This window comes from Neopelma chrysocephalum, unplaced genomic scaffold (assembly GCF_003984885.1).
Source record: "Neopelma chrysocephalum unplaced genomic scaffold, ASM398488v2 Primary Assembly neopelma1_43, whole genome shotgun sequence".
In the NCBI taxonomy this organism is placed as follows: domain Eukaryota; kingdom Metazoa; phylum Chordata; class Aves; order Passeriformes; family Pipridae; genus Neopelma; species Neopelma chrysocephalum.
Window position 1 is genome coordinate 21,469,395 of NW_020897702.1, and position 25,062 is coordinate 21,494,456.

General features: G+C 38.6%; 1 protein-coding gene across 10 annotated transcripts in view; it reads left to right on the forward strand.

Annotated features, from left to right (window-relative positions):
- Window positions 1-25,062, forward strand: part of TENM4 (teneurin transmembrane protein 4) — a 603,970-nt gene that overhangs the window by 380,443 nt on the left and 198,465 nt on the right. For 7 of the 10 annotated variants that reach the window (XM_027677557.1, XM_027677560.1, XM_027677561.1 and 4 more), the window contains 3 exons: window positions 3,108-3,360; window positions 8,545-8,643; window positions 10,690-10,925. In XM_027677557.1, the coding sequence (XP_027533358.1) occupies window positions 3,108-3,360; window positions 8,545-8,643; window positions 10,690-10,925 (588 nt within the window). Of the gene's footprint in view, window positions 1-3,107; window positions 3,361-8,544; window positions 8,644-10,689; window positions 10,926-25,062 lie in introns of those variants that run through there. The other 3 variants (XM_027677565.1, XM_027677567.1, XM_027677566.1) reach the window with 2 other exon arrangements.

The following is a 25,062-nucleotide window of genomic DNA, read 5'->3' on the forward strand; positions in this document are numbered from 1 at the left end:
TCAAATAAGGAGACAGTTGAAGTTTTAGGAAATCAAGACAGAATTTGTTTTGTGGGCTTCCATTATCCTTTGCAAATCCCTTAGGATCTTTGGTGACCACAGAGAGTCAGAACCTTAATAGGTCTTTTTGCATTAAAAAAGCTGCAGTAATTTTCCATAGGAAGATTTCAAAACTTGTACTTTTGTCTACACTTTATTTCTAAGGTCCTTTAGCTTGAGAAGAAGACAATAAAAACGGGATTGTAAGGCTAATTCTAGTCTAGTCTATATTCTAGTCTAATATATCTTGACTAATTCTAGTCAAGATATATTAAATGCAGTAATGCTCAGACATGACGTGTTAAGAATTTGTATATGAAAGAAATTAAAAACATTCTGGAAGGAAAAGCTACCTAAATGTCAAAAAAAAAGAAATACAAGCTATAAAATCCTGTAAAAAAATCACATAGACTGAAGTAAGATACATGTGCTGTCTTTACTTAGCAAAGAAATCACAGAGGATATGCAAATAGGGAATGAAAATGACACATTTTTACTTGATTCGAAAGCATTATCCATAATAGCATCTGCAATGTGTCTGCAATAATAGGGTGTAAATTGGAATTTACATAGCAGATCTTTGAAAGCAGGTTCTGACTCACAATGTGAAAATGGTGTCTCCAGTAGGCAAAGTCATCCAAATGGCAGAAGAACTTCACAGAGCATCTTTTGCATATTCCAGGATCTACCCATTTACCCCCTTTCTTGATTGCACAGAGTATTCATCGCAGGAGTGTAATGACAACTTGAATGGCTGGTCTTGGAAACTTCTGGTATGTTGCTCCTGAAAAGAAAAGTCATTTTCTCTGGGCTGAATTATGTTCTTGTGAATGGTGATAGACTGACAGCCCTAAAAGCTGGAAACCCTCTATTTATGTTCATCTCCCTCAGCCTGGATTTAATAAACTGTTCCTGTCTTGATTCCTGTCTGTTGAGTGGGAAAAGGGTCACTAATTTAACTGAGCCAGCAGTAGGATTCTTCCACTGTTCTTTTTATTACCTCCATGGCTTCAATTAAGCACCAGTCCCCAGAAGTATCCAGTCCAAGGATGACTGGGCATCTTGATTCACATGGTGCTACAGAGCTGAGATCAGATCTGGTTTAGTTCTGATATTTCTTGTCTATACTCATTACTCTTCCCTTTAATTTGCTGGCTGATGTGCAAAATTTGTCAGAGCTAATGTTAAATCAGAGTCCAGGATGGCATTATTAGCTTTGATTGAGCTTTGCTAAGTCAGACTTTTGAATAGTTCATTAGATTCCCATGAAGAATCTGTCTGTCCAAATATAAATGACCAGTATAGACCTTTTTTCTTGAGCCTGTTGTTTTCTGATAATACTGACATAAAATAGAGAAAAAAACACTTTTAAGGTGTTTGTCTGACCTTTCTCAGGGTATAGGGTAAAATGGATTTAGATCCTAAAACTACTCAGTTCTCTCCATGGAATATATACTGCTGGTACCATGTCTAACCTGATAAAGGCGAGGTAAATACATGTTACATCAGAAAAATGGCACCTTTGTAATTAACACCTATTTTTTTGCTAGACCACCGCAAGCACCCCTGAGGTTCTGGTGTCATCAGCCATAGTTAATGATGAGGTAGTCTGAATCAATACAGATTGAGGAGGGAGAAGATGGCTGTGTCTCACACATCTCCATATTTTATCTAATGTGTCTAACTATCTGAGAAGGTACAGAGATACTGTGAATGCTCTTTATGTTCCTCTCCCAAATCCAAGTCCTAATCCAAATTTCAAAAGTATCATTAAATGTTTGATAACATTAATTCTAATTTATGACTGCATACAGTTAACTCAGTTCTGAGGGCTTTAATTAGAGAGTAAATGCATGTTAATTTTTCATGATACAGAAGTCTGTCTGGTAAGTATTAGATTGATAGGATAGACATTCTTTTAAGGTAAGGCATCACATAGGTATTGGGTATTACAGAATCACAGGGTCATAGAATGGGTAGAGTTGGAAGGGACCACAGTGCATCATCTGGTCCAACCTTCCTTCTCCAGCAGGGTCATACTAGAGCACATGGCACAGAATTGCATCCAGAATATCTCCAGGGAGGGAGACTCCACAACCTCTCTGGGCATTATGTCCTAGTGCGCGGTATTAATGACTTTTGAGCGTAAACCTACTGAAATCAGAGAGGTATATGTTTCCTGTATCCCATATGCAGTGTGGTGAACTGTCAATCTCCCTCCAGTTCCATCAAATAGTTTAGTTTTTCTTCATTTCCAGAAAACATGAAAAAAATCTTTCGTGGTTAGTAAAAAAAAAAAGTAAAAATACAAATGTAATCAGCACTAGATTGGTCTTTCCTAAGTATTAGCCTTCCTCAATCTACCTGCCCCAGTCTCCTGGCTAAGAAATACTTGGAGTTTTATTCAAAGTAGCCATATCTGATCTTTACGTCTTTCTTCACCATATGTTGTTTCATTTTCCTGACACCTTAGTTTTTATACCACATGCATTTTTAACTCAGTTTGAGTACGCCTCTAACAGTACAAACTATTGGATTTTGTTAAATTGTATAACCCTGACATGCTTTTATGGCTTTCCCTAAACTCAGTCTATGATTAAATATATTCTCAGTCTTCTTGTTGACTTGACTATTGAAAGTTCTCAGGCAAAACAGGCAGAACAGACTTCTCTGGGAGCTGTATATCCATCATAAAATGGCTCTAATGTGTTATCTATCCAGACTGGTTGTATTTTTCATGCTTTATCACAAATCAGTGTCATAGACAGATTGCAGTTTGCAACCTGCAGTTGTTCATTGGAGTTAACTTGGCTGTCAGGACAGCCTATCTGCAGTGCTTTAAACTTTCATAACTTTTGTGCATGAGACTGAACTATTTTTCTAGCTGGCTGAGGGATCAATGCTGTGTCATTAAAACATATGGAACAACGCTGTGTTACCCTTTTGAGTTTGATTTAGGATATATGGCATCCCAGCCTTCGTACTTTTTAGAAGTGCCTGCACATAAATGAATACAGTATGGAACCACTCAATTTATGAACCTTAAAAGTATTTTACTTATGTTTTAGATCATCCTCCAAATCTTCAAAATCATTCAAGACTTAGAACTCCACCACCTCCAATATCACATGCTCACACCCCCAATCAGCATCATGCAGCCTCCATCAATTCCCTAAACAGAGGGAACTTCACTCCACGCAGCAACCCCAGCCCAGCTCCTACGGACCACTCTCTTTCTGGAGAACAACCAGCCACTACTCAAGAGCCAGCCCATGCTCAGGACAACTGGTTACTTAATAGTAACATCCCACTGGAGACAAGGTAGGTCACTTTCTTTAGTACTTAAAATGTTCTGACTGTATGTGCTAAGGATGTTATGGAAAATACACACATCTGTAGAGCTAGCCTTCTAGTTTGTGAACTGGTGTTTGACTTATGTATTTTGAGTTGCATTTATTATTCCTTGTGTCTTTTTATTTGGACTAGGAGAAGAGGAAATTGCTTTTCTTTCATAAACTAAAAAAATTTTGTCTTTAACAGCTGTTCATAAGGTTATTTTCCTCATTTAAAATTGGAATCAGGATCATAGATTAAAATGTTCTTTGTTTTCTTTCTTTTATTTTCCTTTAATGTCTTTTCTTCCTATGTGGTAGGATAAATCAATATCCTATTTAAAAAACTGAAATCAGTCAGTATATTGAAAAGATTTAGCTTTCTAGCTGTGCCTTGTCAAGCAGGTACTTTTGCAGTACATCATTCAGGAAAAGTTGATCTTGTTTTACCTGATGAGGAGAGGTCAGCTGCTGCATTTTATTGTCTTTCAATATTGCTTCAGCAAGCAAGAAACACTGGATAGCAGGGCATCAGTCAGTTAATGGTGCTTCCATTTAGCTCTTAAGTTCTATTCCACCTAAGCAGCACATGAAGGGGTGTGATAAGGGTGCACTGAGTTGTTCTAGTTCATAGCTTTGTTCAGGTTCTCTGTAGGTTCTGGAAAAAAGAGTTCCCATAGTACCTCAACCTCATTCCTTCCATCTGTGGTGAGTGCATCTACTTGCTGTCGCACTTGTATTCTCCTGAGGTTTTGCTTCACCATTTCCTTTGCTACTGAGAAGCCAGTGGGGATACTGCAGTCATTAGCCAACATACATGGTGCCTTTTTCTGTCTGGAGAGGTCTTCCAAGCCTAAAACCTGGTACACTTACTCAACTGTCTTTTTTCCTTCATTTGTCTAACCTTCTCAAACCAACAAGATTTTAGACAGCAAAAAACATACAGTAACTGAAAACTGAGACAGGGGCCAAATTTGTCACATTGCTGCCTTTGGAAATCTCATCGAGAGCAGCAATAGCTGTGTCTGTATCCTGGGACAAATTGTACCCAGTTTTGCCAACTTCTGCTAAAAGAATGTTTTTAAAAATGAACCCTTCTCAATCTTTTTGAGAATGAGCTATGTCTGCTGGCCCTCTGAAACTTCAAAAACAGACCTCAATATCACATTTTATGGCATTTAAAGATAATCAATTTCTCTGCGACTTCTTGATTAAGAATACTCAACTAAGAACTGGATCCAAAAGATCAAGACAAAATTATAAGCAAGTAATGCAAATATGATTTGACAACAGTTTCAGTAATTATATTATGTTACTAATTCTCAAGCATATATACCCAAGCATTGAGTTTTATGTGTTATTTCTTCTTAAAATTGTATTTTAAAAAAACTTAGGTGACACTCCTGGAGCCCTTTTGGGATAATGCTCCTTAATTACGGTAGAAACCCTGTGCCTTTTTCTAAACGGTGTTGTAAATTTTTTGTAGAAGAGATAATACTGGTTTAGTAGTGCAAAGACATCCTCACATCTGACTGCAATGTCTCAGCATCCACCACATTACAATTGAGAAGGTATGTCCTTGCTGCTGGATCAGTGGAGAAATGTCAGAAATAAAAACTCTTTGCTGTAAGCATCATGCCTCCATTTGTCCAATTCTGGTGGCAATCAGAGAGTGCTGGAGAGACTCTACCACATCTTATAAATGCAGGAGTTCACAGACAGAACAATTATCTGGCTAGTCCTAGACTGTTCCTGTTAAATTGTAAATTAGTACATCCTTAGGGGCTGTCCTCATTTATTCTGTGAAATCATTGTGGGTGAAATTTATTCAAGATCTGAAGCAGACTGCTCTTTCTGCAGGTTGAATTGGTCCCCTTATTGCTGTCAGACTGGAAGTTGGAGGTCTACCTGCATGAAGAGCACTTTCTGCATAATTTAATAATTTCACTTGCATCACAGATCAGTGACATTTGTACTTGATCCTCAATCTAACCATTTTATTAATTTGGTAGAAAACAGGTTATTTCAAGACTGATGTTGAGGCTTTCAACACGTTGCTTGAAATGGCATAATTTTGCCCAGTGTTCCTTTAGACAAGAAGTATGTTGGAAAATAATGTGTAGTTTTATGCCAAATAGCAAATGATCATGACTGACTGTTTCTTCACTTATACAGCATTAAGAAAATAAAATGTGTTATTATGGTGTCATAAAGGGAGGAGGCTGTGCTGCATAGATGAACAGTAAATCTGTGACTAATCTCCTCCACTCTGACAGTCTACTCTTCTGACATGCAGAGGTCTTCCATTTCTCTCAGTGGGAATTCTGTAGGCATAAAAGACCAAGCTTCAGAGCTGGTTAGCAGACTCAGATGTCCAATTCCACCTCTTCCATGAAGCTGATCTGCCCCACTACAAAGATTTTTAGACCAAAAAAAAAAAAGACCATCACCTAAGAGAATAAAATGCCTAGTATGTAAAAATATAAATCCTGGCCCAGAGCCATTAATCCAAGAATTAAGGCTTTTGAAGTTAGGAGATTATAGTAATCTCATGTCAAAAATGGAATTGTATTTCTGTTGAATATCCGTTGGTTTTTTTTAATCCCATATTGGTCAACAGAGAGAGAGAAAACATGAAGAAAAAGCTGCATCTTTTAAACAGGGATTGTCACAGGCTGTGAAACTTGCCTACACATACAGACTTTAAGCAGCCCAGAGTTTGAAGAGACTTGATTTTGACTGCCATGGACTTCAGGCAGGATTCCGAACTGGGAATTTAGAATGGTTTGTCACTACCTGGAAATTTCCATACTGTAATGCAAAGGCAAGCAGAGGTGTGTAGCACAAGTATACAACTGACAGGAGAAGCATATCTGAGATTTTATGTGTTGCAAGAGGAAGAGCCCCTCCTCTTCTCTCCCTCCTTTTCATTAGTTTCCCTTTACTCCCTTTTCTCTGTTTCTCCTTTCTCCTCTTTCTTTTCCTGTCTGCTCCCTTTTTTGTTGCTTTAAAAGCCATGTATTATCAAGGTTGTGATGAGAAGATCTTTGCTCAGCAGTCACTCCTGACAGGTAAGTCATTTCCCCCCATATTTATTCCTCAGTCTTCTTTCTCCTGTGGGCTCCTTTCTGTTCCTTTACATTTGACCTTGTGGGAACAAATAAATGCCAACTAGGTGAATGTTTAGTTGACAAACCAGCAGTTTTCAGGAGACTTCCATTCCCAGGAAATTTCGTGTGGTAATCATGTAAGGTCAGATTTCTACCACCACAACTCCTAATGAGAAAGGAGAGTGTTTTGTAACTAGCCAATGATTCACAGGTGATCTCCAAGGGAACAGACCCTGTCCAGCCTTCAGTGAGGAGGACAGTCATGCATCAGTCACCTTGGTGACCCAGCGACCTCTCTGTTACAGATGCATACATTATGAGATTATATAACCCTTCCCTCTTCTGTTTTATTGACAATCCACAACTGAAATTCATGGAACCAATTTGACATGGATTTTAACTACTGATGAACTTTTATTGATTGATGTGTTGCTAGAAGCCTTGCCTCTTACCCATTAAATGCTCAGTGCATGCACATATGTTGCTTCTTTTTGCGTTGAACTCAACATCCAGCCTTTCCTGCATTCCCAGGGAATGTGAGGAAGCCGCAAACACTTGGGGATGGATTGATGTCTCAAGTGCTATGGCACACAGCTCATGCATGTTGATCCACTTTACTCCAAAGCTATGAATAGGAGTCACTTCACTTTTATTTAGATAAAGGAGTAGATCTGTACTGTCAAAGCAGCCTGGAGGCCTCCAAAAGCAGGGAGTTGAGCTAAATGAGTGCTGGCATTAAGCAGCAGGAAGAGGAGGGATTAGAAATGAAAATTAAAGTTGAGGACGTTTTAGAAGAGACAATATCAAGGTTTGTATAATGTGACAGGACTTGTTTCTCATGGTTTAGCATGTTATCCTGAATCCAGTTTCTCTGACAGAGGAATTCTTGTTTGAGTTCATGTCAGTTACATCCTCTAAGCTCTTAATTCTGCATAAGTGATAAAGTGTCACAATACTATTATGTTTGGTTTGGTTTTTTTTTTCTAAGTTTGGCCAGGGGGTTTATTCACATTCAGGTTTAGATTCAGTTTTGATGCTAAAAACAGACATGGGCAAAATCAGGACTGTTTTTGGTTTTAAAAAACATGGGAAGAATGTTCTTTTGCCAGGTCTTGAGAAACAAGCCTGAAGGTGAGAAAGACACAGTCTGTTCCCAGCTGTGCCTCTGACTTAATTCTTTATGTTCTACTATTCTCCTCAAAAAGTACAAAACAGTTTGGCATTTATAGGTTAAAATGTGAATCATGCTGGGGAGGACAGATACTGCAAAATGCCTCTATTGTGTGCAAGGTCAATCCCAGGCATTTTCATGTGCAGGCCCTAGGTATCTTGCTTATTGCCTGTTTATAGCCAGATTATAGCCAATACTCTTGTATTGGAATTTGGGTTACAACTTAACCTGTTTCTAGCTTCTATCTGCTTGTCACTGAGAGACTTTCCTTGGAATACTCATATTGAGCAAAACTTGCATTTTGAAACTTCTAAATAGGAAGTTATTGCTCCACAAAGGAAAACAAATTAATCAAATTGGTAACTAAAATGTTCTTCAAATCCAAAACTGAAACTAAAGCAAAAGAGTGGCAGATTTTTGCTAGAAATCCATAAGAATGTTAGATGCAAGTGTGCTACCAAAGTATTGGCCCAAGTGGGATATAGATACTGTGCTGTACCTTTTCAGAGTAACAGTAATATAGATGGAAGAGTATAACCAGATTAGAGCTGTGCTGGATTGAAATCTACTCCTTTGAATCCAGCAGTTCCGAAGGTTTCACATGTCACTGGCAATAAATAATGTGAAATGAGCAAAAACATCAACTTTTTTTTATACATGCACATGGGCGTGTGTGCTTAAATGTGTGTATATGCATATGTATAGTGTATATATAAAGAAGTGAACACTCTTAAAAGCTATATATGTATATGTGTAGCGTCTTATACATATAAATATATGGTCCATCATTCTAATTCCATTCACAACTGCACTATAACCATTGTGGTTTATAAGATCACACTTCATATATGCATGACTCACTGGCTTCATTCATGTTTCCATATGTATGTAGAAACATAGCAAAGCAGACATTCCTAGAGACATTGCAGGACAACCTCATTGAGATGGACATTCTCACCTCCTCCCGACATGACGGTGCTTACAATGATGGGTATGTGACACTTACATGGTCTTCCTGTTTACTGTACAGTCATTATGATCCTTGCATGAAAGCATTTGGTCATATCAGTGATGTTTGAAGGCAACACCACTGCTGCTCTCTTCCAAGATGGCTTTGAAAAAATGAAGTTCTAGGGCTTGGAGCATTTTGTCCTGTACATATTAATGGCAGACTTATTAATATGCTGGTGAGCCACAGCATGCCATTTGCTTTTTCTTCCCTTGTTGTTTTGAAAGTCATTTCATTAGTAAGAAGTACCTACAGCAATTTCAAGTCCCATATTAACTAAGATTAATTTAATTTTCATAAAAATCTTAAACCATTACTGTGCAGGCAGCCTGATACTTCATTGTTAAACTGATGTCTTCCACATACCTTATCTGACAAGTGTCTGCTAGTGGTTTATGTAAGCCAAGCCTTTGAGTTTGGCTTACCACCCATTCTGGCATCTTCACCTAACTTTTGATCACTTGACTTTTAAGTTATAATCAGCTTTTACTGTTGAACCTTGTGTTGGCAGTTTCTAATTTGCTAGCCATTATTCACAGATCTTTTTGATGTACTTGAACACTGCAGGTACCTCTTTGCTCAGAACAGATACATCTCTGTCTAAATAAATACTTTTCAAAACACAGGATAGTATCTGACTTATTGTAAAAATCAATGTTTTTATGTAGAGCATTAGTAGAAATAAAGGATCTTTCTCTAATGCTCAGCAGTCATGCTTAGAGTAACAATGAAACCATGGCTGCAGTACTACAAACATCTATTTTGGAGAATTATGTGTTGCTTTTTACTGCACAAAGTAGTGCCTTTTCTGCATGGTGATGTTTCTGTGTGTGACATTTCCCACTGTGACTGCACAAGTGACTTCATGGGGAAAACAGAGTCACATCTTCATCTGGTATTAGCCACTGGCTTGACTGACTCTCAAGGATCCATGCTGATTGCATTTGCTCTGGCTGAAAATCTGGCCCCATAAACCATGGCAGAATGTGCAAAGTGCATTGGGGCTGTTTTTCAGTCCTCACAATCTGCATTTTTGTTTTACATCAGCATGGTGATAGATGAGTCAGATCCGTTTCCCCGGTTTCATTCCCAGAATTTGAATGCCTTGTACATCACGATGTCCCACCAAAATCAGGTTTTTCATTTAGGATTCCTGTGGACAGAACTTCCACTGGGACATATCATTTCAGGAACTCATGAACTTCAGTGTGTTCTTTTTGTGCTGACTTTCATGAGTCTCGCATGAGGTGCTCATAGGCTGGCGCTCAGGCTGCGTTTGTCATAATGGGCAAAATACGGTGCCTCCCAATGTCACTGGACAGGAAATGCTGTTGTCTTTGACAGTAATTCACACTTTTTTAAAGGTAGGCATCAACCTAAGGTGCTCTGGACTGCTTTCTGGAAGCAGGTGCCTCTCCCCACTAGCAATATACAGGACTCTGATGCTTTTAGCCATGCCATTGTCCAGTACTTAAATTTGCTGTGTGGGGACAGTGTGAATATTCCCCTCTGTGACAATTTGGGTGCTATGGAATGGCTTAAGCTCTCTTTCCCCATCTCCGTTCACCGATGCCACACAAAAAACGCTCTCATGCAGTGATCAGTGAATAGATAAACGCCCCCCTCTTTAATCTGACCTACACTCCTCTTTAGCCTCTGTAGGGCATTTCTGTGGGAGTGTGAGCAGGCTCCCAGTTCTGCCCGTGCCACCAGTCTGTCGTAGCTGTGCTTGGGGTATTCATCTCACTCTAGTGCCAGCCCTTCCACAGAGGGGACTCCTGCCCTTGAAGAGTTCTCTGTGGCATTGTTGGCACTGTGATTTTTTTGTTTGGTTTTGTTTTCCTTTACTCTGTGTGACTTGCCTTTGATTTTTATTCTTCTCTTTTGTGCATGCCATTCATGTCCGTAGCCAGCATTTTGTGAAGCTGCTTTCCTCGTCCCGGCAGTAGTCGCCATTCTCCCACCCCACGTCTCCCTTGGCATCGATTTGTCTGAGGAGTCACTTGCTGTTGATCTTTCTTCCCTCAGGCACTTCCTGTTCAAACCTGGAGGCACTTCTCCCCTTTTTTGTACAACGTCGCCGGGATATCCCCTGACGTCCAGCACTGTGTACTCACCTCCCCCTAGGCCCCTTCCCAGAAGTACCTTTTCTAGGCCTGCCTTTAACCTGAAGAAACCCTATAAGTACTGTAACTGGAAATGTGCTGCTCTGAGTGCTATTGTCATCTCAGTCACGCTGGTGATCCTGCTGGCCTATTTCATAGGTAAGCTCATTTCTGTTTGTTTTTCTTCTTTTTATTTCGTTTCTCTACAAACCTCCCATAGTGCTAATGTTTGGGAAGCAAAGCGTCAAGACTGTGGTACAAAGTGGTGGGGAAATAAGGCCTCTGTTGACTTAATTGTGGTTGCAGTGTTATGCAGTGTTATGGTAGGGAGCTTAACATATGTCATAGAGCCAGAAGAGCTTAGTAAAACGTGAGTCATATGTTGTGCTCCCTTCAATCTCATGGACTATTTACATCCTGCAGAGGAAAGTGTACCTGGAGTGAGACAAACTCACCAGGTTTTCTCTAAGCAGCCCATTAAAACAGATGGTGAAGTCTGTGTCCCAGTCCCAGTCACATCCATGTCCATGGGAGTTGACCCTGACGGGACAGGGTCAGAACCAAGATTCTGATCCACAAAAATGTGTTTGTTTTAATTCTATCGTTTGGTGACACATCCATTTTAGTGACATTTAAGCAATTATATTGAAGTTCACAGGATGACCAGGAGGATGAAGAAGGACTGGGTTTACATTGTGGTTCAACAGAGCCTGTTTAGAATAGGGGAAGCAGGTGAAATTTGCTTCTCGGGGGGAGAAGCAGTGGATTTTTCTTGCACTGTGCATGATCTGAACTTCTTTTGTTTGTGAGGCTTGTCAGTGTTCATTGCAAAACAGCATTCTTTCTGTATATTTTAAAAGTAGTTGAACTACTAGAAGTGAGAATTGTATTTTTAAACCCATAAAGTTGTTGTAGTGTTACTTTTTCTTCAGTTAGATGTGATATTTGTGTTATAAATGTCTTACAAAAGTCCATTCCTAGACTTCTATGTTAAACTGTCAGTGATGCAAGCTCTAGTTGTCAGACACTTTTAGATGTGATCATGGGTAAAAAAGCCCGTTTCTCAGGGCACAAATGAGTCTTTTTGATTTCGCTGTGACTTCCTGTACACTAATGTTCTGTAAAAGGTTGTGGTTACAGTTACAAATCTTAGTCTGGATCGAAAGTTTTTTGCTTTTATTTCACGTGAGTATAATTAGCACTACCACAAAGGATTGCTTTTACTGTGTTCCTTTTATGTACACTTCTTTAATGACTGATACTTTTCCACTTCTGCCTTGCTCATATTCTGGTCACTTTTATGTCTCCTGTAAGAGGAGCAGGAATGATTAATTAACCAACATTAAATCAGCAGCAGTTTGATGAAATATGCAGTCAGTTTTCATCATTTGCTATGTACATTTGGGCTCGCCTTTCTCATTTGTCTGGTATTCTCCTTATGCCCTGAACATGGTTCCTTTGGACATTATCTCAGTGTGTCAGAGGAGAATCATTATAACTCAGCATAGAGATGCCTGTAAATTCTGAAGGAGGAGGTATGTGTTGTTTGATAGATTGAGAGGAGTTGGGTTTGCCACTCGGTATTCTTGAACTCAACTCCCTTTTTCAGTGTTCTCAAAAGATCATGCTCCTGCTTAAAATCGCAGTTAGTGTTCTTAAAAGGTAGGTCCACTGAGTGCCCTCCCATCCTTTTTTTGTCTCCATTCAGATGAATTCTGTGGCATTCACTAGACTCCGTGGATGGCTGGCAAGGTGCCAGAAATGCTTATCAGGTTGAACTACTGTAATTATGGGTCATAATTACTAATTTCTAAAGGAACTATCAATTATAAAAAATCAAATTCGATGGTTCAGTTCAGCATAAACATATTTAACAAAGATTGTCTCTACCAGACCCAGTGTTCTAATCAACAAGCAAAAAGGCAGATATTTAATTAGATTTTGATGAAAAATTGTGTTTAATTTCAAGTATAATCAATTATTAATTACTGTAATGAGTGACTCTGGCGGGGTTTACTAATTAACTCATTTAAAAATTATGAATAACCTTTTCATTTGTAATTATTTTTTACATCCCATCAAGTTGCAGATGAGATTTGTATCACATAACCCAAAAGAAAAAAAATTAATCAGGGAGTCAAAATGTTTGTACTTTCACTAAGTTAAGCTGAGACATTTTGCATTCTGATATAAACTGTGCAGTTCTTAAGAGGACCTTGTTTATTCTTTTTAATAGCCTGATCTGTTTACAAAACAAATTGCTCTTTTTCTCCAGTTTTATGTTTCCCCCCCCCATATTTGCATAGTTGCATTTTCTTACAGATGCTATTTCTCATTTAAGCAGTATCTTGCTCTCTTTGATGTCATGGGGACAATCTGAATGGTAAGATATAACTTAATCATGAGTATAAGGTCTAATCTATATAACAGCTCATGAGTGTTGGGAACTTTAATACTTTCTGTCTGCTCTTGTTAGTTAAAACAACCACAGAAATTATCTTTTTAATGACCATTTTCATCCTCCAGAGCAAACTGAGGTCATTGGAAAGGCTCCCATTTAAGTGAATGGGCTTTGGATCAAGCCCCATGGTAGCGGCTTGGCATGTAATCTAATTATTTGTACACTGATTGGTTAATGGCAATCCTTCAGAGTGGTATCTAGGCCTTAAGGATGTTCCTCACAGCATCAGACACATCACCATCCTCTGTTTAAATATTAGAATGTTGCACTAATATTACAATATGAGAATATTAGAATATTGCATTAGAATAATAGCACATTGCAGGCCTTACCTTCCTGCAGAAGTGTGTGGAGCTACAGATATCAAGAGATACATGAGAGACCCTGCTGTGGGCAGTACTTTTTGTGTGACAGATGCTCAGACACAACTGTGATGGGCAACCATCTGAGGCAGGCAGAGCTGCATGGAAACAATGAGGCATTGGGTCCTTTCTGAAGGTCTTTGCTAAAGCCAGTTCAGTTTTGAAATTCATCTGGAGCACTTACTAAATCATTTGTTTGAGGCTAAAAGGCAGAGTTTCTACTATTTTATGTAAGTCTTTATGGTATTTAGCAGTCTGAGGTGCATTTATCTCACTGAGCTGTTTCAAAGAAGAGGAGAGGAGGCATTAGTAGACGTCCGTGACAGCTGAATGTCTGGTATCATGTGTCCACACTGTGATCAAGCTGAAGGTTTTACAGGGCTGAGTGAGTCACTGGTCTGGAGAGATAATGACAAACAAAATATAACAGGGTGTATTAAACATCAGAAGCTGGTTTTTATTTGAATTAAACAGCTTTTGATTGACTTGTTGCCACCTTTTCAAATATTCAGACACCATAGTGAGGCAGTGGCAACAATGCCCGTCAGTGTTTTGTGCACACATGGCTTATGCAAATCTCGGCAGAAGCTTGTCTTGTGGTGTGAGAGCACTGAAGAGAAAAACAGGGGTAGATCAGGGCTGTAACATTAAAATGATGGAACCATTGAAATCAAAAGCCTCTTTGAGCAGCTTGTAACTACCCTGCAAATTTGCTATTCTAGGAGGTCATGAAGAGACATCACTTTAAAATTAAATCCCCTGTTTTAGGACTGTCCATTCAATAGACAGCTAAACAAGGAAAATTTTCATGGCTGTTGCTGGGATGTGATGGGGTCCGTATACCATTAAGCTCTGCCTTGGAGCACTAATTTCTAGCAAGATTATGGCAGAGCTAATACCGTGAGGTATGTTGCTATACAAATACTTTTCCAGCAGTTTCTGTATCTGGTAGATGCCAGACCTGCTAGCAGAGCACTGTGAAGAGTCTCTGACATTGCTGTACTGTTTGGGAGGAAAATTTCTGAGTTTAGAAACAGAAAAGACCTGTTTGCTTGTCCAGATCTCCATGCCCAGCAGCTGTTTGGCTAGATCCATGGAACAGTTTCTAAATGAATTAGTGATGCAAAATAGTTTCTGCCTGCTTAAACAGGAGGTATTATCCTCTGCCTGATGTATATTCCAGACTAGATGGAAGTACAATTTGATGTAGTTAGGCACTTGCAATTTTCCTGTACTTAAGCATGCACTGCGGTCGCATTGCATGAACAGCAAGAAAGATGGGCATTTGATTTAGATTAAAGTTAGGGCTGGAAAACATATTATGAAGCCAAAACAGTCATTCCTTTTTATTGGAGTCAGAGCTCTCTACTTTTCAGTTCTGTGTTCATTTGAACTCTGTACAGATGCAGCTTCACTTAAAGAAGAGTGTTTCTTGCTGCAGGCAAAAGGCTTTGACAGTAAAAGTGTGTTAGGACTATGATGTGTTTATAAAGTGTCTTTTGTTTTATTGTCTAAGAATCACCCTGAAAGCTAACTTTAGCTCAGTTTGTCCATGATTCTTTGATGCTATGGAGCAAACACAATTTAAAGCAGTTCTCCAAAGCTCTTAACAATCTAACTAGTTAGCGATGATGTATAGTATACTAATTACCATGGTGTTTACATGCCACTAGAGATCCATAGGAAAAGTTAATTATTAAACCTGATCCATATCTATAGAGCCTACATTTATGCCTTCATATTAAGATTTTTATTCATATTAAAATATAAACCAATTTATTACCCTGCCAACAAGCTTCTTTCACTTTCTGCTTTAATATTTCTTTTCTGATCCCAGATTAAGTTCTATTTTGCTACTGTTGATGTTTGTTCTTTTGATTTACAAGGATTGTAAATCAAAATTTTTGATAGTTTTCTATTTCTGTCTTGTCTTAGATAAAAGGCAGAAATGGAAACTAAGCAATCTGTTCTAGCATCTAGCAAAGCCTTTATGTTAACAGGAGCTTTGTGGACCTTTCTTGGTTCTTTCACATCTTCACAAAATCACTGTGATAAGCTCACATAGTAGCTGTGGGTCTCATTTACTTAATTTTATCCTTAATCTATAAAAATGCCAGATCCAGTCTGAAAGATGCTGTAGTATTATCAGTAATATATTTTCTGTACTATAGAAGTTTGTGAAACATACCATTTCAGGACATTGGTTGAAAGGGACCCAGCACTACCATTTTTATCATTTATAGTAGAACTTGAATATGTGGGGTTTATTAAACCCCACATTTTTATTAAAACTGGCTCTTTTTGTACAAAATGCAGACATGATTAGTGCCACTCCATCACTAAGTGGTACAGCTTAAATGACATCTGGCTCTTCCTTTCATACACCCTGGCATTTGAGAAATACGGGCCATATTCTTCTTGTGCACATGCTCCTCTTAAACTGTAGCAACTCCATTTCCTTTAGCACAGGAAATGCAGTCAGAGTCCGTGGCATTGCATCCAGTGCCTGCAACAGGAGCCGGAATAACCCTGGAAAAGTCTGCATATATTTTTATATATTCTTGGTTCTGGAGATTGACCTGACTAAAGACAGAATATAAATCATGACATATGTTGATCCTTCAATCCAGTCTTGAATGATCGTTTTTGTTGTTGAGCTCCAAATTTTTCCACTGTAAATTATCTTAGGAAGGCTAAGACATGAAAATAGTCTCAACCTCACGGAGAGATGCCATCAACCTGATGTGTGATCAAGCTTCTGTGTGATCATTCAAAAGTGCATGGAGTTGCAGAAATCTTTTTGCATCTTTTGTTCTGTAGCAGAGAGATGGGAAGATCACAGAGCTCTGTGTTAGCCTTAGTCACACTTCACTATAGTAGAGAACCAGTGAGGGCAGCTGCTGTGTGTAAAGCCTACAAGAGGCTGGTGAGTAGTAGTGAGTTCAGGAAAGCTGCCTGCAGGAATCTGGCAAAAGAGACTTTACTGAGCTAGATCCATAATGAAATAGTGAATCACTGAAATGCTTCAGCTCCATCACTTTACTAAAATTCCTCCATCTCCCTCTCCACATGCATGCACACACAGAAAGTAACCACCAGAGGAATGAGAAAGACACAAAATTAAATTAATGGCTTTAAACTGAAAGAGACTAGGTTTAGATTAGATATTGGGAAGAAATTCTTCACTATGGGAGTGATGAGGCACTGGTACAGGTTGCCCAGAGAAGGGGAGGCTGCCCCATCTCTGGGAAGTATTCAAGGCCAGGTTGGATGGGGCTTAGGGCAGTCTGGTCTAGTGGAAGGTGCCCTTGCCCATGGGTTGGAACTAGATGACCTTTAAGGTCCCTTCCAACCCAAACCGTTCAAGGATTCTATGAAAATTAAAACCATGATGGCATATATTCAGTCTTATATTTCCCCTGTTTTGTTGTCTTTTGTTCCAGCTTTAAGTGCATGGTGGTATGAATTATAACTCAGATCTTTTATTTTTCGTCACCTGCAAAGTCAGCAAGAGCTCTTTGATTATTAGGGCATTGGGTGCATCTTTTTTTTGCTTTGAATTTTCCATTGTGTGTTTGGATAGCAGCTACTATTGGCTTTATAATTTAGAGTAAAGGAAGTACAAGTGATTTATCTGCATCTTTAAAAAAAGGTGATAAAAGTACAAGATCCCACTTTAAAGCTATTCATATGAAGATCAATTAATTCAGGTGTTAAAACCTCGCCATAGAAACTCCATTAAAGAACATTCACTGTTTCGATCTAAGATCTGTAATCTGACATTAAAAGCGTTGTGATTGGAAAAGACCTCTAAGATCATTGTGTCCAACCTTTGATGGATCACGACCATGTCAACTAAACTATAGCACAAAGTGCCACATCCAGTTTCTTGAACACCTCCAGGGATGGTGACTCCACTACCTCCCTGAGCAGTCTATTCCAGTGCTTAACAGCCCTTTCCATGAAGAAATTCTTCCTAATGTCCCACCTGAACCTCTCCTGGCACAGCTTGAGGCCGTGTCCTCTTGTCCTGTCGTGAGTTGCCTGGGGGAAGAGGCTGACTCCCACCGTGCTACAACTGTCCTTTCAGATAGTTGCAGAGAGCGATAAGATCTCCCCCGAGCCTCCTTTTCTCGAGGCTAGACAACCTCAGCTCCCTTGCTCCTCATAGGCATATTAATACTGGGAAGTATTAAAATGTAGGTATTCCATTTGATGACAATGTGTTCTGAACTTGGTGGCAAAATTCTTGCTTTGCAAAGTGGTTAGTAGTTCTTCAAAGTCAACAGTGATAAAGATCCTGGTCAAGTCTGCATCTTTTCTCAACTAATTACGTGTTTATTGGAGACAGGAAGAATTATGAGGATTCCCATAATTTTCATTTTAAATTCTTTTCTCAATTTTCAGTGTTAAAATCCGTAAACACTCTCACATCATGTAGGCTGACCTCTTCAGACATTGAAGGCTAGCAAACTCCATCCACTTTAGCATCTTTACTCAGTAAGCCACATACCTACTTCAGTTTTTTCCCAACTTATATGTATAAGGATCTCATTTTGGCTATAAAAATTACATTAAAATATTGTTATACAGCATTCTTGTGCTTACTCCTTAAGTAATTTTCTCTCTCTGCTTTTCAGTTGCCAATGTCCCATTTCACGGACACAATTTGCTCTCCATTATCTGAAGCATATAAGGTGGCCTTTGACACTTTTTGTTTTAATCATTCAAATTTAGAAACTGCCCAGCTCTTCTATTTATCTGTTCTGTCCTCATCATTGTATTTGTCACTTGAATAGTGTTTGAGTCATCTGCATGTTTAGTGATCCATGATTTTATATTTGCTTATGTAACACTGATGTAAACATTGAATAATTTCAGGTTGACTGTCAGTTGTTGAATTTCACAAGAAATTGTAACATATGATGGTTATTCACCAGCGATGATAATACTAAGGTCTTTCAGTTAGTTTTAAAATATATGTATAAATTGCTCTTTACTATTGGAAAGTGCTTGTTTCTTAAGTCAAATGAAATTAAATCAAATGTCTTACTAAACTGTAATCTTGTCAAAAAATTAGTGACTGTTTTTCAAGATCTGTTTTTCAGAAAAACAATACTGTTGGCCTGAGCTACCACATTCATGTTTTTTATTCTGTATCAGTTTAATTCTGTGTTATGTTTTCCGTTATTTTGTCTGTAATAGAGATCATACTGCCCAATCCAAGTGACTTGCATCCTCTTCTTTTCCCTTCTTAAATATTTGTACAGCATCAACCCTGGTAGCTGGTTCAGTATTAATCAGTGAGTCAGATTCCTCTTCTGCTGTATCATTTACTGGGTAAAAGTTAAATGAGCCTGCAGATTTAAAAATGTTTGTCCTTGAATAGATGTAGTTTAATATAATTCCTGGTTATTAATAGACTAGAAAAAACTTATTTCCTGTGAATTAATTGCATTATCGTAGTTATTTTAAATAACTAGAACAAAAATTCTTACTGAACACTTCAACCTTTATTATAACATTATTAACAATTTCCCCGTCTCCATCAAGTAAATAGCTATGTTGTTGATCAGTTTGCTAGGTTTCAGTACACTTAAAAAAGTGTTCTATTGTTCTTTTTTTAATTCCAAACCATTTATTTTTTCTTCATGTCATCAGCTTCTTTTCACCTCTCTGCATGGTTTTAGATTTATATAGATTACTCTCTGTTTCCCTATTGTTCTGGGCTTTTATATATTACTTTTTTTATTTCTGCTTATTGTTTTATTTTGACACTGAATGAAGAGGTCCTTTTGTCAAAGTCTGATCCTCTTTCATCATTGCGGGATCATTGGAAGAATGCCTTCCATTTAGAAGTAGTCCACCAATATGACTGATTCTTTAACTAGTCGAAAAGCAGGTTGAGGCTGTATATCCAGAGGGCTCATCTGATCTGGGAGTCTCTATCAGTGTACCGTGAAACCACATACTAGTTAGCCCTTTAGATGCCTGATCCTTTTGTAAAATTGAGAATCTCTAATACAAAGAGAGATTAATTTAATTCCATCTGTTTTTATTAAATGGTAAGATACAGGCTCTCAGCCCATAAGCTTTTATCAGTTGCTTTTAGTGAGGTTTTATAGCTGCTATAAGCCCCCAGAAAAGAAAATAACAGCAGGCTGACTCCAGAAGTGCTGGCCTTGCCTTTATGACAGTGGCACAGATGTGGCGCTGTAATCTTTATTTCACAGCTTTGATTGACCTTTGCACACAGATACTGAAAAAGAATCAATTTTACGGATCTTAATATCTCATGGAAGGAGTTCTCCTCTAGTCCATGTTTTTATTTCATACTAATTAGTGTGAAGTAACATAATTTAATTGCAGTTAAGTGGAGACAGACGTAATGGGGTTTTTTTCAGTGTTTTTAAATACCATACATTTTTCTGGGTAACCAGTCATAGAGTAATCTCAATTAGGGATGTCACTGACAGTGAAAAATATTCCTCAGTTATAGTTTAGTGTTTCTCTCCCATCCTTTTCTAGCATAAATTAGAAGATGGCTTCAAAGCCTGCTTTGCAGCCAGGTCATACATTTTTGTTGGGTATGTGCAGTGATGCATTTTTCTGAGGTTTTTACCTGTAGTTGAAGTTGAGCTATGTGGTAGATATACATCTTTGTAGGGTGAAGTGTTGTTGTTAAGTATACTGCCCAGATAACATACTAGGTGACCTGTAAAATAATGAACAAAAGGTCCAATCCACTGTTTCCCACTCTGTTAAGATTTCAAACCACTTTTTATGCTGAAACTTAAAATCTCCAAAAGGACCACTTACACACTTCCCCTTGAGATACTGGAATCTGATGCTCAATAGATAGTTAGAGGTTGTTGAATCTTTGTCTTTCAATGAAAACCTATAAACATCATCACCAGCTTTTCCTATCTTCCTCTCTATTTGATTTTATCATACCGTAACTTCCAAGCCTGTCCTTATTGCAATCAGAGGCTTTTGCCTAGAAAGATGATGAGAACAGCATATGTTGGATGTTTCCAAATATGATAGCACATGACACAGCAGCATCACACCTTGCTTGCCTAGTACAACTGTAGCATCACTTCGTTATGCAAAGAGACTTTTTAAAAAGCAAAGCAGAACCAGGCAGTTAGCAGAGATGATGGCTATGCTTACCCTAAGTATTTCAAAAGACAATCTAATTGGACTATCAGTGGACTATCTCTTTTTATTATGGCAGAAATTGTAATGAAATCCGGAATCAAAAGGGCTTCCTGAGTCTTTTGGTTAAAAAAAAAATAAATCCCACAATCTAAGCATAATGATATTCCAAACAGTATTAGTCCAGGTGGTCAGTAACAGTTTATTTATACAGTATACCTTCCCCAGTCAGACTGCATCATGGGCAACTCCAGTTTGGGAAACATGTATGTGAGACCATTCTGGGCATCCAGCTGGTCCAGAATGGGTACATTTTTATACTGTTAACCTCTTATGAATGGTCAGACCCAAACTCATCTACTGAGAGTGATCTCTGGTCCTTGCTAGCTGAACACAGTGCACAGGAATTCAAAAGGTATTGGCTGACCAGAGCCAGAGTCATGGTGGAGTCCCTTCTAACAAATAAATGTTATAGACCATCAAGTCACACTGCTTGGTACTGTTTAATTCACTAATATCAACTTAGTCTTTGGGTGTGAAGGGACAAGGCAGTATGCTGTGTCCCTGAGCAAGCACTTTGATACACTTGTATTTAATGATGAAACAAAATTATCATGCCGAAGTTACCACTTAGTGAACATTTTGAGCCTCTCACTACAAAGAAGACATTGAGGTGCTGGAGCACCTCCAGAGAAGGGCAATGGAGCTGGTGAAGGATGGAGCACAAGTCTGATGAGGAGCAGCTGAGGTAGCTGGGGGTATTTAGCCTGGAGAAAAGGAGGTTTAGGGGGACCTTATGACTCTGTACAACAACCTGAAAGGAGACTGTGGAGACGTGAGTGTCAATCTCTTCTCCCAGGTAACAAGTGACAGGCCCAGAGGAAATGTCCTCAAGTTGCACTAGGGGAGGTTTAGACTGGATATTAGGAAAAGTTTCTTCACTGAAAGCGTTGTCAAGCATTGGAACAGGCTTCCCAGGGAAGTGGTGAAATCACCTTGCCTGGAAGTATTCAAAAGGCATGTGGATGTGACAGCTGGGGACATGGTTTAGTGGTGAACGTGGTGGTGCTGGGTTAGTGGTTCGACTTCATGACCTTAGAGGTCTTTTCCAACTTTAACGATTCTATGATTCCGTAGCCTAAAAAGACTTGTGTTGTAAGAGTAGGGGTCTGTGTCCCTGCTGCTAGTGTGGTCACTCACTTAGGCAAAATTTTTCCATTGGATCCACTGTTATTTTCTATTCATATTGCTGAAGTGCTGAGGTAATGGAGAATTGTGACACCTCTTTTTTATGAGAGAGAAAAAGCAATGATGTGTGCTTTATCACATCCCTGATCCTCCCAGAGCTGGCTACCACAAAACTAGAAAATCTGAGTTCACACATGCTCAGTAGGGATCTGTTTAGAGTGCAGTAGCAAAATTGTCTGCACCAAGTGTATTCCTTCCCTTTCCAACCCCCTCCTACTGCTACCAACCAGGCTGCACATATGGCATCCCTAGAAAGCAATTGAACATGCTACAATGCTGGAGTTGCCAGGGTTGAGTGGCAATTTCTGTGCAATTGTTCTGCTCAGCATTGGGCCAGTGGAAAAAAAATAGCCTGTGATGAGGGAATTAAAGGCTATTACAGAGTACATATGCATACAGGGTCTAATGCAGAATCACACAAGCAATCTTAATTCTGTTCTTTGCTCACTTTTGAGTGCTTGACTTGTCGAACTTTGAGTTTTTTTAGGAAATTCTTTTTTTAGGTATAATTAAAGATGCCTGTAGGTCTTTTTAGGAGAACACTGTGGGTTGCATTTGCTAACGCTTGCCTTAATCTATGTGCTGAATTTAGTTCTAAGTCCAAGGGAACAAATCATCAGGTTATGTTTTGTTATTGAGAGAGCTTTTCACACTGATCTGAACGATTCACTTAGATTTATAGCATCTGAAAGTATTGTGCTGGATTTTGCTCATGGTCTCTGGACAGAAAAAAATTATTGTGTTGTTAATTGTACTGTGTCACCCATTTTATCAGCTTTCTCAGACTGTATTCATCTGCCAAGGTTTTGTACAGGAAAAAAAAGGGATTTTTTCCCCCCTCCAATTGTTGGAACAATCTGTTTTTCTAGTATATGTAAAGAAAAAATAGAAAATAAATTTAAACATCCTAAGCCTGCTTTAAACATATCTGTGCTTTTGTCATCCAAAGCAACTAAAACAATTGAGATGCTCCTGAACATGTGTAGATTAAATTTTTTCATGTCTCTTCATATAGTCACAAAGCTGATAGGATTCTGCTTTAGAACTCAGTTTTGACAATGCTGATGAGCACTCTGGCCCAGATCTGTAAAATGTGTAAATTTGTACTGAATTTGAAGTACCTCCATTATGCTCTTGAAGTCACTAAATTTACTCATGCTAAGTAAAGCTCAAGATAAACCTGTACTTTGGACATCAAGGGATTCTGAGAATGTAATTTTGTTAATTTTTCTTGCATCAACTAGCACAGCCCAACTGGGGCTCCAGTGCTATGAGAATGTCCAAAGGTGACTAATAACACTAATGCAGTTTTCAGGATTTTCAGTATTTTTTTTAGGATTAAAACACAAGCAGTGTTCTCAAAGACATTTACTTGTCTTACTATAAAAAAATCATGTTTGTGTTCAGAAGGACATATGAGTAGGCAGCCGTCCGAGGGATCAGCTCACACATCAGATTCTACTGCATATTTAGATCTGAATGCTTTAATTGGAATATGTGTTTTAAACTCTGATCCCACCTCTGTTGTGCTGGGGTGTTATTAGAAGACAGATATTCGTGACTTTTGCACAGCAAACTGCGTTTTTTAGATTTTAGGCAAACTATTATATTAATTTTGGAAGGCAGGTTTTCTGACCATTATCAGGTTAAGATAACAAGGAAGGAAGCATGTGAGAGCTGGTTGATTTACCTACGTAAATTACACCCTTTTTAATTAGCACCTCACAGTTTATATGTGTGTAATGAAAGGGCATTTGTAAAATATACTGTCCACAACAGGCTAGCCCAGAATTTTAGTAAACGTGAAGCAGGATAGAAGGCCCTCTGGTAGAGCTGCCTGTCCTCATTTCTCTAATTGAAGTGAGTACCTCAATGGGAAAACCATTATTTCTAATATTATATGCACAAATTAAAACTTCATTTAGAGGTATAGTGGGACCATCTTATAATTTACTTTGATCTTGAAGAAATATCTCAGTAATATTTATGGTAATGCAGTCTCTGCCAGAAAGGGTATCTAGAAGGGAAAATATTATTTTACTGAGAAAGGCCTGAGCATGTGTAACACCAAATTTACTAGAGCTGTGAGGTCTGAAATAAGTTTCTTTGGTGCAGTAAGCTACCTAATAACAGCCAAGTGGTGCTGAGGTCCATCTTTCAGCTTCCTATTCTATTTCAAATTGGTGTAGGTGGCAAAGGAAATTAACGATGGTATTTAAGCAGACAACTCCTTGGATAAGCCCTGCCATGTTTATGTCTATTTTTTTTCCATAGGTTGACACTTTAAAAAAATCCCCTTTAATATAACAATAAAAATATTTAAATATCCCCATTTAAAATTGCATTTTCCCTTTCCTGGAAGAAATTACAAGCTACTGTAGCACTAGAGGGGCTGGTGATCATCTATTAGCTGTTTGAATGGACAGGCAATCAGTTCAAAGTCTTTGATCCCCAGGGGTAATTAGGAAGAATGAATAGAAAGTGCTGACTCTTTGCATTGAACAAGCATTGAGCTTAACTGCTTTATTTTATAGTATCTTTCTAGTCACTTCCTCGAAGGTTTCAAAGAAATGTGATGCTTCAGCTGGAAGCCTTTTTTCTTCCCTATTAAGAGCAATTGGGAACCAAATTAAAATATGAAGTGTTCTCCTAAGAAGAAGCTAATACTGTTTAGTAGACCATCTGCTTCTATCTTGGAAATCACTGATACAGCTCTTCAGTCAGGAGGGGTCAAAGAATAACTAGTTAGTGTTAAATCAAAGCGAGTAACTGTGTCTGTAGCCAGGACTTCGGGTGATTAGCACAGTGCTGTGTTTTCCCAAGAGGCAGTTCCCACTCTGCTGGCAAAATTTTAAGAGGTAGGAATCTTTCCATCATTGGTATTCCTCCTTTGCACATGGTAATTTTGATTGAGGGAAGGAGGGGACGTGAATTATCTCTGAAAGAGTTGCATCTGGTACTTGCTTAGTTTGAGCTCGGAACATGGACGAAGAGTCGGGCAGCAGGCATGATCCCAGGTACATGGATGTATGCTCTAGCATTTGTCTCTACTGACCTGGCTGTGAAA